The following is a 15,069-nucleotide window of genomic DNA, read 5'->3' on the forward strand; positions in this document are numbered from 1 at the left end:
AGCTCCTGGTTCATAGGTTCACGCTCAATCATTGACCCACACCAGCTGGGATCTCCTCTATCATCTTGAAACCTTTAACTTTCCACTGTAATGATCTCTTCCTGCCTCTCAGGAGATAAAAAACGGCCCAGCTTTGCATCTTTCCCAGGGAAACCCTGCCTCCTCCCTCCCTCCCCCTCCCCCTCCCCCCCCCCCCACACACACCTGTTATGCCATTCCTGGGAAGAGCTGCTATCTGTTTATGTTGCATATCCTGCCTCACCCACTCCCAGGGAGAGGTACCAGTTAATAAGTTTGCTTGTTACTACCTCTCTGGTTTTCTCTTACATCGTCTCAGGGATTCTCACCTCATTCTTCTGGTGAGGTAAGCCACAGGAAACAAGCAATACCTTGATCACATATCTCCACATGTGCGACATGTTCCCCATCTTTTCTCCAAGTACTGTCTGAAAAAGACATATGCACAGCACCACAGCCAAGGATGATTCCACTGATAATTCCAAACAGGAGAAAATTCCTGAACTGACTCAACTCTAAAGCCATTAAAATGTCATTATTCCTAAAAAACATTTTTTGTTGTTATTAATCCTCACTCAAGGATGTTTTTTCCAATGATTTTCAGAGAGAGTGGAAGGGAGGGGGAGAGAAAGAGAGAGAGAGAAACATCGATGGGAGAGAGATACATCAGTTGGCTGCCTTCTTGCACACACCCCAACTGGGGGGAGGAATTGAGCCTGCAACCGAGGCACGTTCCCTTGCCCAGAATCAAACCCATGACCCTTCAGTCCAACATTCTAACCACTGAACAAAACCAGCGAGGGCATAAGGAAAACTTTTTAAAGATCAAGGCACAGTGACCCTACTTGCAAATGAACAAGTTTGAACATATATTTCCACCGGAGACTTTTCTTGTTACACAACACAGAACACTTATGAAGTCACTGACCTAAGGATGGCTTCCATGGGTGGGGTGAGTGTAGGGGAAGGGTTGTCCCCAGAATCCCTATTTGGAATGCACTGACAAAAGTGATCCAGGGTGTCTGAGACCTTATGATTAGTGCTAGTTGATAAAACACAGAAGCAAAATGGGCTTTTGTGGACTGGCATATGAAACAGGCTCTTTTAGTTCCAAAGAACAAACTTAAAATCTTGAAACATATTTTACTCATAATTTTGGGACTCTCTCTAGTGTGTACATTGTCTACTAAATCCTTAGTATAACAGAATCCTGTAGTTGATAAAGCATCAGCTATTATCTGAAGCAAACATTCACCTTTCAAAACCAGTTATTTTCTCCCTGAGAAAAATGTTGTGCTGCTTGTGAGGTGCCAGTTACTCAGTCTATTCCAGCAGCACTAAACTGAGATGTTTACACCAGCTAAAAACACACCACTGAGGAAAAACTGGCTACTTCACCTGAAATTCCCATTCATTGAATCAATCACAGCATTAAGCAAGTGTTATCTTGGTCAAGGCTATATTTTGACTCAAGAAAGATTTCAGTGTTTACCAGTGACTTAAAATGCTGACTTAGGATCAAGAGAAGAATTTCTTGCCCTAACTGGTTAGGCTCAGTCGGCCTGCAGACTGAAAGGTCCCAGGTTCGATTCTGATCAAGGGCATGTACCTTGGTTGCAGGCATATCCCCAGTAGGAGGTGTGCAAGAGGCAGCTGATGGATGCTTCTCTCTCATCGATGTTTCTAACTCTATCCATTTCCCTTCCTCTCTGTAAAAAATTCAATAAAATAAAAGGGAAGTATTTCTTGAGTATACAGTGTTTGCAACACCTGGGGCAAATTTAAATTGCACAAATACCCCATCACAGAAGTGCTTCAGGTTACTACTGATTATAAAAAGGCCACCAAAATAAATTTTTACCACGAATTAATTGTGGTGATTTATCTCTGTATTAACATAAACATGTAACAGGAGTATCATCCAGCCCTCTAACACTTGTATAAATGTAGTGTGTGCTACAGTAATTCAGAACAGACGTCAAAGCAGGCCTTTTCTCAACCAAGTATAGGCAACCTTTTCTGATGCCTACAGGGTGGGGGAGATACCGATGGCAGAAGACACGTTTACCTTCTGAATAAGCAGTTCAGTTGTTTTTCCTAGTCAAGTAACTCGGAACCACAATAACTCCATCAGACGAGTTGCAAGTTGAGCTGATACCCACCACAAAATGCTCTTTCTGAATTCTCTGTAAAGTCTCCTCTGTGCATCCAACTACAATAAATGACTACTTGTAAATAGCGTACACATAGCAATAATATACATTCACATATTTTCCCCCACATAAGTTATTTTATTTAAGACAATGTGTTTGGGAGTCCGAATTGAGATCCAATGGTGATTGTCACTTTGAGTAAGTCACTTCAGCTCTCTGGGTCTTAGTTTTCTCATATCTAAACTGGGATTGATAATATAAATTACCTTACTGGGTATCTGTTAAGGATTAAATGAGCTAATGTTTTTTTTAAAAAAAAATTCTTAGCATATGAAGCACATATTCAATAAATAGATTTCATTAATCTTCTTAAATAATTGCCTCACCCTTTGTAAGTCTGCCAGGCAGTTATAATGATCCCTATTGGATGGGTGCGATTAAATAATTTATCCAGGGCTAAACAATTCATCAGTGGCAGCTCCAGGGCTTCTGGTCCCAAGCCCCAGAATCCTCAGCACGCGCCCATCACTCCCAGTCAGCCTTGTAGACTTTTACAGAATGGGTGGCACTGTCCAGCACAAGAAGAGAATTCTCCTTGGTGAAGGCCAGTGCCACAGGGTGGGAAAGACCGTGGGTGATGACGGGCTTCAGTGCGGGAAACTCCTCAGGTTTTCCTAAGCACAGGACGGCGTGGCTGGAAGTATCGGCGACCACCACATTCCCCTGGTGGTCGAAGGTCACCGCGGAGGCCGTTATTTCCGAGGGGAAGAAGAGGCTCAGCCCGAAGGTGTCCACCTGCCCGATGAGCTGCATGGCGGCGCTGAACACCTTGACAGTGGTGCCGCAGGTCCCGGCCCCCGGCGCCAGGGGGCGCTCGAGGACCGCGATGGCCCCGGTGAGCCGGGACACCGCCACCCCTCGGGGGCCGCACAGTTGCGTGTGCAGCCTCTCGGTGCGCCGGAGGACCCCTTCTGCAAAGTCCATTTCCAGGAGGTGCAGGGACCCTGCCTCCGCGTCCGTGACCACCACCCCGTTCTGAGGGGTGGTCTCCACACCCCAAGGCAAGGAGAACGGGCCTCCGAAGACGAGCCTGAGCTGGCCCAAAAAATCGAACACCTTGACGGAGCGGTCGCCCGCATCGGTGACAACCACGTGGCAGTCGCTGGTGACCGTGACGTCCAGCGGGTACTTGATGTCCCAGGCAGCGCCTCCCTTCTCTCCAAACTGGTGAGCGCATCCGCCCCCGGAGTCGAAGATCTTGACGCGCCGCTTGCCGTCGTGCACCACCACGACGCGCCCGGTCTTGGGGCACAGCGCCAGCCCCGTGGGGTTCACCAGGGTCCCCCAGCCGCCGAAGGCCAGGCGGCAGGTGAGCGCCCCGGGGCCGCCGGGGGCCGCGCGGCGGGCGGCCTGCGCGGGGCCGGGCGCGGGGCCCAGGAGCTCCAGCAGGTGCAGCAGCGGCAGGCAGTCGCTGGTGTCGCAGCCGCGGCAGGCCCGCCGGCAGAAGGGGCACTCGAGCGCCAGCGTGCGCGGCTGCGCCAGGGCGGCCACGCAGGCCAGGCACACCACGTGGCCGCAGGGCAGGTTGCGCGGGCGCCGCTGCTGGCGGGGGCCGAACCGCTCGAAGCACACCTGGCACTCCAGCAGGCCGCTGTCGGCCTCGCGCAGGAGCTCCCGCAGCGCCGGCCCGCCCCCCGGGGCCTCGGCGCCCATCGCGCCGCCCGCGGGGCTCCCTCCCGCCGCGCCGCGCCCGACCTCCCCGCCGCCCGCCCGGGTTCACGGTCACGGGGCGGAGGCGCTGGTTCTGACGTCGATCCCGGCGCCGCCAGGCCGAGACCTGCTGCCCCCTGGTGGGCGCGGGCGGCACTGCTGCTTGAAAGCCTGCATTCCAGCGCATGGTCAGGTAGGTTTTATCTTTTTTTTTTTTTTTTTTTTTTTTAATATATTTTATTGATTTTTTACAGAGAGGAAGAGAGAGGGATAAAGAGAAACATCGATGAGAGAGAATCATCGATCAGCTGCCTTCCGCATACCCCCTACTGGGGATGTGCCCACAACCAAGGTACATGCCCTTGACCGGAATCGAACCTGGGACCTTTCAGTCCGCAGGACAACGCTCTATCCACTGAGCCAAACCGGTTTCGGCTCAGGTAGGTTAATCTTAACAAAATCGTTAACAAAATGGGTTAGCTCCACATTTCACATTAAGGAATGCACCTATTGAGAACAAGAAGGTTCCTCCTTATCACCTAGGCTGTAAGTGACAAAGCCAGAGCTAGAACAACCTCGTCTTTCAACCCTGCAGTTTCCAATTCGTGGTGCTGGGGGATAGGGGCTAGGGCTGGCGGGAAAATAGGGTCTCGTGGTTCACGATGCTTCTGATTGAACTGGAAAACACAGACACACGAGGAAAGTTGAACTTCGAGGGAGGTGAGGCAGGCGTGTGTCTTGATCACACTTGTAGTTAAACTAGATACTTAATGAATATGTGTAAAATAGATGCATGTGCGAGCAAAGGCATGGGATAGGGCAATACAAGAAACCCAGTAGGTGAATGAGTGTCAGATGGGGGAACAATGGCTGGAAATGTCCAGAAGAATTAATGGAAGCAAATGGAAGCTGTTCATCATAATTGCTGTAGAACTTATGCCATGCCTGCTTTCTATTAGGTGATTTACATAGATTATCTTATTTAAATCTCATGACAGTCCTGTAAGAACAGGTTATTTTCTTTCTTTCCTTTTTTTTTAATGTATTTTTATTAATTTCAGAAAGGAAAGAAGATGGAGAGAGAGAGAGAGACAGAAGCATCAATGATGACAGGGAATCATTGATTGGCTGCCCCCTGCATGCTCCCCACTGTGAATCAAGCAGACAACTTGGACATGTGCCTTCGACCGGAATCAAACCTGGGACCCTTTAGTCCGCAGGTCGATGCTCTACTCACTGAGCCAAACCAGCTAGGCAGAAAATGTTATTTTCATCATCCCTTTTTCTACAAAAGAATTCATACAGGTTAAGCATCGTGTTCAGGGTCACATGGCTAGGAAGTAGTTGTACTGGGATTTGAGGCCAGGCAGTTTAATGGCAGAGCCCACACTCTTAACTATCCTAGTGTTGTATTTTTTAATGTTTTTTTAAATTGATTTCAGAGAAAAGAAGGCAGAGGGAGCGAGAAAATCATCAGTGATGAGAATCATGGATCAGCTGCCTCTTGCACAACCCATTCTGGATATCGAGCCCAAACCCCCGGGAATGTGCCCTGTCTGGGGGTCGGACCGTTATCTCCTAATTCATGGGTCAACGCTCAACCACTGAGCCACACCGACCAGGCATATTCCAGTGTTTTTCCAACTTGGTTGTATTTGGTAAATAGCTGGGTGTCATAACTAGGTTTACTTGGTTTGGGTGTGGTCTGGGCAGCTGGAAGTTTTAAAGCTCCCGGATGATTATAATGTGCAGCCAAGTTTGACAACCACTAACAACTGCACTACAACAATCCCTTCAAATGGTACCAGGTTAAATTCTTCCATCCTCAGTCAAGATGGAAAGCACAGAGATGCTTAAAAACCTTCAAACACGAGATGGCATGCAGGCTCGAGACCCAGTCGTGGGTTTGCAGGAGGCAGCAGATTAATGATTCTCTCACAATCATTGATGTTTCTATCTCTACCTCTCCCTTCCTCTCTGAAGTCAATTAACCTGTTAACCGGGGAGTTCCCTTTTTAATTACGCAACCTACAACGGGCGCATACTCTTTCACTAGGCCGTGTCAGTACGTCACGCCCAGTGGACGTAATTTTTTATTATTATTTTTTAAATTTATACTTAATTAAAATAAATGAAATACATATTTTTTGTTTATTTATATATAAAGCAGAAAGGAAAATACAAAATTACCAACAAATAGAAAAGAATACCAACAAAAAAATGGAAACATCGAATTAAAAAATTATAAATTTTATAAACAATTATAAAGATTACAAAAAATATATATTTCTTATTTCTATACACAATAAAAAATATAAAAACAAAAGCACACAAATAAAATAGAAATATTGAGTTTAAAAAATTGAAATATAGATGTAAAAATTCAAAACTCAACTTCCGTGTGATATATTTTAAAACAATTGTTGATACATAGTGCTACCTTACAATCCGGACACCAGTATGTAGATTCTTTCCTAACACCTTTTTTGTAGCAAACTCGGCATTTCCTGGATTTAGTTTTTCCTATATCGCTTTTATTTGTTCTGGAAAATGCCTTTCAACTAAGCGTGATGGTTTAGATGTAGAGCTGCTTGTTGATGTCTTTGGGTGAGTTTTCACTATGTTATTATCTACCAATTTCTCTACACACTCTATCAAAAAGTGTAATCAATCCAAATGACCTCTATCTTTTTTGTATATAATATATGCATTGAAGCAGCACATATCAATTAATCGTAGAAAAATTTTTTAATAAAATTTTTTTACCTATTACGGGCAGCCATGTAGGCCACCATAACTCCATCTCCCAAATCTACGCCGCCCATATTCTTATTATAATCCAGGACAACATTCGGTTTTCCTTGCCTTCTTCCTCTCTTTTCAATCATTGTCTTTTTGTCATTATGAATAGAACTGAGCATCAATACGTCTTTTTTATCCTTCCATTTTAAAACCATAAGTTTGTCTTTGATTCTTACTATATGTTCATTTTTCTGTAATTTTTTTTTTATTTTACTGGGGATTCCGACTCTGTTTATCCTCATTGTTCCAACAATGTCTGTATTGTTTTGACACAAGAGTTCAGCCAAATGAATTGACGTATAGAAATTATCTAAGTAAATCCTATATCCTTTATTCAGTAAGTCATGTGTTAACTCCAAAACAATTCTTGTTGATTGTTTTTCTTGTGGGTAGTTCAAACCATAATTTGTGTCCTTGCCTGTGTATAAAATTATATTTTGTACGTATCCAGATTGGCTTTCACTCAAAATAAACAACTTCATTCCAAATCTAGCTCTTTTTGTAGATATATATTGTTTCCAAGATAAATTCCCTTTCCATAATAAAAGATTCATCTACGCATATTTCTCGTTCACATACATAAAAACTTTTAAACTTTTCTGACAAATTATTGATGATTGGATCAATTTTATATGTTTTTCTATTATATAAAGGTTGGAGATATAAAAAATATAAGTAAATAATATATAATATGAAAATAGGTAGGTAAGTGTAAGTACCTACACTGCTCACCCAGAACACGTCCACCACTCTCAATAGCGAAATTATACTGATTCCCTCCGTGTCTTAAATTCATGTCGAGACATGCATGGATGACTAATACCTTTGTTGTTTGGAAATATATGCGCCGTTTCAGGGCGCAACATATATTTCAAGGACGTATTCATATGTCCTACCCGTACCCTATATTGTTTACGTTTGACGTATTTATACGTCCCGCTCGGTTAACAGGTTAAAATATATGAAAAAATAAAATAAAATGTCTCCAAAGACCCACAACTCATTGGTGACTGTGGCTGAGCTTACCCTTCAATGACCTTGGCTAGCCTGACAGAAGAGAGGAGCTGGAGGGCTCAGCTCCCTTGCTCAACTCCAGGATAATCCCAAGGTTTCTTTTTGATGCTTTGCTGCCCCTGCGGGGCAATCAGAAGTACTGCACCAACAGACAAGGTAAACCAGAAAAAGCTACAATAAACCTGACATTTTTATTTTTATTTTTTTAAAAAATATATTTTATTGATTTTATACAGAGAGGAAGGGAGAGAGATAGAGAGTTAGAAACATCGATGAGAGAGTCATCGATCAGCTGCCTCTTGCACACCCCCTACTGGGGATATGCCCGCAACCAAGGTACATGCCCTTGACCGGAATCGAACCTGGGACCCTTCAGTCCCCAAGCCGACGCTTTATCCATTGAGCCAAACCGGTCTCGGCAAACCTGACATTTTTAAAAGAATGATCATGGTAATCCCTCTACCTCTTGGTAGACAGCACAGTAATTCTGCAAGACATTTTGGCACATAAACAGACAATCTACCTTCATGAATTATAGTCCAGACTCAAATGGTAACTTTAAAGCATGGAAATATTTGGGGTCATTTGGGAGTTAAGGTTTTCTCAATTACACAAAGCTTTCAGAACTAACAACACATAGGTTTAAGTCTTTCATATTTAGGATCCATACATCCTTGCCAACCATTTTCTTCAGTGATTGCTGCCTCTTCACAGAATTACATACAGATTCTATTCCAGTATTCCTGCCAATCCAACTCAGTCACTCCTGCCCTTTGCATTTTGTCTTCTGTTTTTGTAATCCTCAAGATATTTTTCATTGATTTTTAGAGAAAGTTCAAGTGAGGAGAGATGCACAGCGAGAAACATTGATGTGAGAGAGAAACATCGATTGGTTGCCTCCCGCATGCATCTCAACCAAGGCCAGGGATTGAACCTACAACCAAGGCATGTACCATTGATGGAATCGACCCCGGGACCTTCAGTCCACAGGCCAATGCTCTATCCACTGAGCCAAACCAGCCAGGGCCTCATTTTGTCTTTTTTGTACTTTACCAAGTATACGGAGTCCATTTTCCCTTTTAAGAGCAATCTTCAAATTGCTCTTTACCTTTACCTCTTCTTTCTCCTGCTCCTGACTCTGGAGAGATCAACTAAGTTCCAGGAGAGCAGGAACCAGGTCTGGTTTTGCTCAGCACCATATCGTGCCTGATACACAAGTAGTTGCCAAGAACATCAATTAAATGGATGAACGAATGAATACTTAGAAGGATACTGCTTATAGGTAGTAAACCCAGATATTCTATCTTTTCTTCGATGATTCTCTAGGATTTATAAGAAGCACTGTTAGGAAAGTAGTATTTAGCCAGGAACAGTGCTAAACATTTTGCCTATCTCTAGAGTCAATGATAATGGCTTTCTCAAATACCTTATATTGTAACACCCGCAGCACCTGAATACACACACTGGTTAATAAAATAAATGCCCTGAGTCTAACGCTAACATTTTGAGTTTTTGATGGTGAATCTTTCTGTGCCAGAGTCTCCATGGATTTCTCCATTTCCCTCCAACACACCTCATTTAGAGAGTCCTGGAATAGCCTGCCCATCTCTTCCCGCTCCACCTACAGTGAGCCCTGAGGGGTATGAGGACAAAGGGCTTAAAGAATAGAACATGTGGCCAGTGGCTGGGCCTATGTGCAAAGTACCACCCGCAGGGGAGGGAGGATGGAGACCTAGTGCAGGTGGTTACAGCGGAGAAGCGGGAGCGCGGGGGACTGGTTAAGTTAACCAGTTAACCAGACCTTTATAATAAGTTAACCAGTTAACCAGATCTTTATAATAAGTTAACCAGACCTTTATGTCTTAAAGGTCTGCAACCTTGGGCCCGTTTCTGAAGGAAAAAAAAACCTGGGAGCCGCAAAACCATTGCGACACTTAAAACAAATATAACACTTGCATATATTGTTTCTTACCTTAATGCTATATACCGGATCGTGCAGTTAGCTGTCAATCTGAAGAAAAAAAGGACTTTTTCACTTAACAATGTAAAATATATTTTTGCAAATTAATAGCTAATTAAAATATTTAATTTACCTGGTTAATGGGATTTTTGCTCCTGAACCTCAGTGCACAGTGTCAGCACATCAGGGCTGTAAGACGTTACCTTCATTTTCACACAGGCTTGCAAGTTGTCATCTGTGAGGCGTGATCGATGTTTGTTTTTAATATAGTTCATGTTGGAGAAGACCTGCTCACATACATATGTGGAGCCGAAGATCGACAGGACTCCAAATGCATACTTTTTCTATGTTTATATAAGTGTTGGGGATGGCATTCTATGTTTCGAATACAAGTTTGTCCTGTTTGGGAAGGTTTTCAATATCACTCCAATTAAGATTCTGAGCCAGAATGGCCTTCTGACGGGCAACATCCTCAAGAGTAGCGGTCAAGCATTTATCTTTGTCGGCTATATCGGCCAGTTCCATCTCAAGATCAGGTTGACTTACACCTGCAAATGCAATCATATTCAATAGGGATGGATCGATCGCCAGGGGAGTGACAGGGAAGGATAATGTGGTTTTTTTCCTCTCTGAACTCACAGAATCATTTCCCAAACGAACTTTGCATTGCGGTGATTGCAGACTTCAAATATTCCAAATTTATCATATCATGACCTTGTTTGAACTCTCTCAAAGAGGGAAAGTGAGACAGTGTACCTCTCTGTAAATCTTTGACAAACACTGTCAACTTGCGCTCGAATGCCAAAACCTCCTCCAGCATGTGCAGGGCTGTGCCTCCTTTGCCCTGAAGGGTTGTAGTTAGTGTGTTTAGATGTGCTGTCAAGTCTACCATAAAATGTAATTTTTCCAGCCACTCTGGTTGTTCCAGCTCAGCAAAGGTGAGCTCTTTGCTGGCCAGGAAAGTTTTTACTTCTTCCAAACATGCGACAAAGCGTTTTAGCACCTCGCCTCTGGACAGCCACCGGACCTTGTTGTGGAGCAGGAGGTCAGTGACACAGTGACCTTTCAGACTGCACCTGACAATGACAGGAGAAAAAAATGAGGCGCAAGGCACATGGAATGGCATGATCTCAATCAGGGAAGAGAGGCGCAACTTCTTGAAAGACAAGGAGCAAAGACAGTAGGCACTTCAGCATGAGCTTGTGAGCCCACAGAGCAAAAACCCTGCTGTCTTTGTTACTCTGAATCCTTCCTGAGTTATTCAGTTTTGAGGGTCAGGCCAGCTTCAGCCCACCTCCTCCGTAGGTGCGTCTCTGTAGCTTGTGTGGCTCCTTGGACTCTGACCGGGGCTCTGATGACATCCTAGCTTTGCCCTTCCCATGGGGCAGTGGTTGGCAAACTCATGAGTCAACAGAGCCAAATATCAACAGTACAACCATTGAAATTTCTTTTGAGAGCCAAAGTTTTTAAACTTAAACTCCTTCTAACACCACTTCTTCTAAATAGACTTGCCCAGGCCGTGGTATTTTGTGGAAGAGCCACACTCAAGGGGCTAAAGAGCTGCATGTGGCTCGAGAGCCACAGTTTGCTGACCACGGCCCTGGGGCATCTTACCTTCCTGTGCCCCTCTGACCATCTATCTAATTTTGTAACTCACATCCATGTGCTGGGCTCCTCAGGGGTGAGGGTTTGATGGAGCGGGGACCAGTGGTTCAGGCCTGTATGCTTTGAGCACCCACAGAAAAATGAGCTGGAATAGATAGTTGAAATGGGAACCTAGAGACTTTAATGTTTCTCAAATTCGAAAAATTTGAGTGTTGCTTAAGACACCATCCTTGTTCTTTTTATCTTCTCTTCCCACCTGTTCTAAGTAATGTTGTCCTCATTATTTAATTATTATTTTTTTTTGTTCAATCCGCATCTGATGATATTTTTTTCCATTGCTTTTTTAGAGAGAGTGGAAGAGTGGGGGAGGGGAGGGAGAAAGAGAGAAACATTGATGTGAGACAGACACATAGATTAGTTGCCTCCCAACTGGGGCTCAGGATTGAACTTGCAACCTAGGTACATGCCCAGGAATCAAACCCGTGACCTTTTAGTTAGGGCCAACACTCTAACCACTTACCCACACCGGCCAGGGCTGTCCTCACTTATTGATGGCTTAAGTGTCTACTTACAGGCTGACAGCTGCCTGTGTGTCTTCCTCACCACATTATATAGTAGTGATCACTGTTCAGTCTCTGTCACTAGAGTCCTCAGAATGGGACAGTCTTCAATCGTCAGCGAATCCTCATCCAGCACTCTCAGGAGTACTACTTACCTGTGCTGAATTACTCTAAGCAGGAGAAAGATGAAATGATTGTGGCACTGCCATCTGACAGAACATTATACATCTATTAAAAAAATATTGTTGCCTTAGCCTGTGTGGCTCAGCTGTTTGAACGTTGACCCATGCACTGAGAGGTCACCAGTTTGATTCCTGGTCAGGGCACATGCCCGGGTTGCAGGCTCAGTCCCCAGTGGGAGGTATTCAGGAGGCAGCCAATCAATGTTTCTTTCTCATTGATGTTTTCTTCTCTCCCTCTCCCTTTCTAAAAGTCAATAAAAGCACATTAAAATATATTATTAAAATATGTTATTTCTGTCCTGGCCTGCAGGGTTCAGTGGTTAGAGCATCAGCCTGCAGCCAGAGTGTCTCTGGTTCGATTTCCAGTCAAGGGCACATACCAGGTTGCAAGTTCAATCCAGCTCCTGGTCAATCATGTAGGAGGCATCCAATCAATGTTTCTCTGTCACATTGATATTTCGCTCTCTTTCTCTCCCTTTCTCCCTTCCACTCTCTAAAAATCACTGAAAAAATATCCTTGTGTAAGGATTAAAATATACACTGAGTGACCAGATTATTACGACCACCTGACATTTGTAGGCAAATTAGCTGTACAGTGCATCGTATGGGATATGGAAGCCGAAGGCCTGTTCGAACACCTTTGCTCTCCGCAGTTACCAAGATAACACGTCTCCAATTCACACAGGAACACAAGGTTTGGACAGTCAAGCATTGGAAAAATGTTATGTGGACTGATGAATCACATTTCCAATTGCATCATGCAGATGCAGAGAGAATTTCACAGAAACAACATGAAAGCATACACCCCCCATGCATGAGTACAGCCCTTCAGGCTGGTGGGGGCAGTGTTATGGTTTGAGGCATGTTTTCCTGGCATGATTTTGGGCCCTTTAATTCGTGTGGAACAATGTCTGAATAGCACAACCTAAGTATCGTTGCTTATCAAGTTCATCCTATCATGTTGATGGCGTATCCCAATGGAGATGGCTTCTTCCAACATGACAATGCACCACGCCACTGTGCTCATATTGTGCAGAAGTAACATCGACCAGCTGCCTCCTGCACACTTCCTACCAGTGATGTGCCCGCAACCAATGTACATGCCCTTGACCAGAATCGAACCTGGGACCTTTCAGTCCTCAGACTGACGCTCTATCCACTGAGCCAAACCTGTTTCGGCCGTATTAATTTATTATTATTTAAATATAAACATTCCCCAACTGGTGATACTCAGTGGGTAGAGGGCTGGCCTACCCCCTGAAGGGTTGCAGGTTCCATCCCCAGCCCTGCTCAGGGTAGTGTGTGTGTGTGAGACAACTAATCAATATGTTTCTTGCACATCAATGATTCTCCCTCTCTATCTCCCCTTCCTTCCTTCCACTATCTAAAAATCAATGGGGAAAAAAAATATCCTCAGGTGAAGATTAACAGAAAAAAAAGAAAAAAAGAAAAAAAAAATCTTTAAAGAGTGTAAGAGTGTGTGCCATATATATTGTATATTACCCCAATGAGGACACATAATATGTAAAAGATCAACTATATAAAGATAAAACCACATCTATGTCACACCCTGTTATTAAAATAAAACAATGACAGGTATGTGCTACAGTGTGAATGGGAAAAATTATAAAAAATGTGACTAATTTCTCTATGGGTGAGGTTTGTATTTGTCACTTCATTCTGCCCAGGGATCCCCTTTCACCTGATATTATCTCTCACAAGGTGTACCTTTCAGGTTACCTTCTGTGGTCTCCATGCCATTAACTCTTTAGAGAATCAAATCTCCAGCTCCTCAGAGGTAAGTGTTAAAGCTTTGGTTGTATCTCTTGATTTTCTTTCCCCATTCACCCACATGGACTTTTGCACTCTTGTTTCATTCTGTACGCCATTGACAGCATTAAGAGTGTACACATGCTAGTGTCTTAATGCTTAGGCAGGGCAAGGTCTTTCATCACTGTGTCAGGGTCCACAGGCTCAGGGAATCTGCTATTTAAACTACAAAGTCATGCCGAAACCGGTTTGGCTCAATGGATAGAGCGAAGGCCTGCGGACTGCGGGCACATCCCCGGTAGGGGGTGTGCAAGAGGCAGCTGGTCGATGTTTCTCTCTCATCGATGTTTCTAGCTCTCTATCCCTCTCCCTTCCTCTCTGTAAAAAATCAATAAGAAATATATTAAAAAAATTTTTTAAACTACAAAGTCATTTCTAAAAAAATTCTGAGCATAATACAATTGCTCTAAAATAATTTATATGTAGTATATTGTCTGTCTTGAGACTTTAAAAAGGTCAGTATTCCCCCACTGAGAACACATTATATGTAAAAGATCAACTACATCAGAACATATCTTTTGTATTTTTAAAGGATCTTTGGGTACAAGTTATAGGCACTAACTGTAGCCTGCAAGGAGAATAGATCTCTATCACTGGACACACACTGTTCTCTCCCACAGAGCTGCTGGGCTTCACGAAGAATGAAAAATGGAAACTGAAAATGCCCAGGACTCTCTCCAGTCCTCGTCTCTGCTCCTATCTGCAGACAGCATTCTCTTTTTCTCCGATCTTGGAGGACAAAGTGGCTACCTCACTGCCGTGGGGTCACCTGCTAGTTTTACCCCCTCTAAGTGGCTGACTTGATTTTCTCAACCCAGTTCTAAAAATCTCTGAAGAGCCGAAACCGGTTTGGCTCAGTGGATAGAGAGTCGACCTGCGGACTGAAAGGACCTAGGTTTGATTCCGATCAAGGGCATGCACCTTGGTTGCGGGCATATCCCTAGTAGGGAGTGTGCAAGAGGCAGCTGATTGATGATTCTCTATCATCAATGTTTCTAACTCTATCCCTCTCTCTTCCTCTCTGTAAGAAATCAATAAAATATATTTTAAAATATATATATATATTTTATTGATTTTTTACAGAGAGGAAGAAATCAATAAAATATATTTTTTTAAAAATCTCTGAAGAGAATCTGATTGGCTCAACTCAGGTCTGCAGTCCCTTCTCCGTCCATTCAAATGGTGCCAAAGGCAGAGCCAGGTAGTCATGGCTTCTGGAAGCCCACATTATGAAC

At 43.9% G+C, this 15,069-nt stretch overlaps 1 protein-coding gene across 1 annotated transcript; it reads right to left on the bottom strand.

The window, feature by feature from the left end:
• Positions 1 to 228: 228 nt before the first annotated feature.
• On the bottom strand, positions 229 to 3,938 carry NHLRC1 (NHL repeat containing E3 ubiquitin protein ligase 1). The gene has a single exon (XM_084871933.1). It carries the CDS (start codon positions 3,882 to 3,884, stop codon positions 2,697 to 2,699), a length of 1,188 nt encoding a protein of 395 aa, XP_084728059.1. The 5' UTR covers positions 3,885 to 3,938; the 3' UTR covers positions 229 to 2,696.
• Between the last annotated feature and the right edge of the window lie 11,131 nt (positions 3,939 to 15,069).

This window comes from Pipistrellus hanaki (assembly GCF_964339955.1).
Source record: "Pipistrellus hanaki genome assembly, chromosome: 2".
In the NCBI taxonomy this organism is placed as follows: Eukaryota; Metazoa; Chordata; class Mammalia; order Chiroptera; family Vespertilionidae; genus Pipistrellus; species Pipistrellus hanaki.

Coding starts and splice junctions, on each gene's coding strand:
- NHLRC1 (XM_084871933.1), bottom strand. CDS start 3,884: ATGGGCGCCGAGGCCCCGGGGGGCGGGCCGGCGCTGCGGGAGCTCCTG.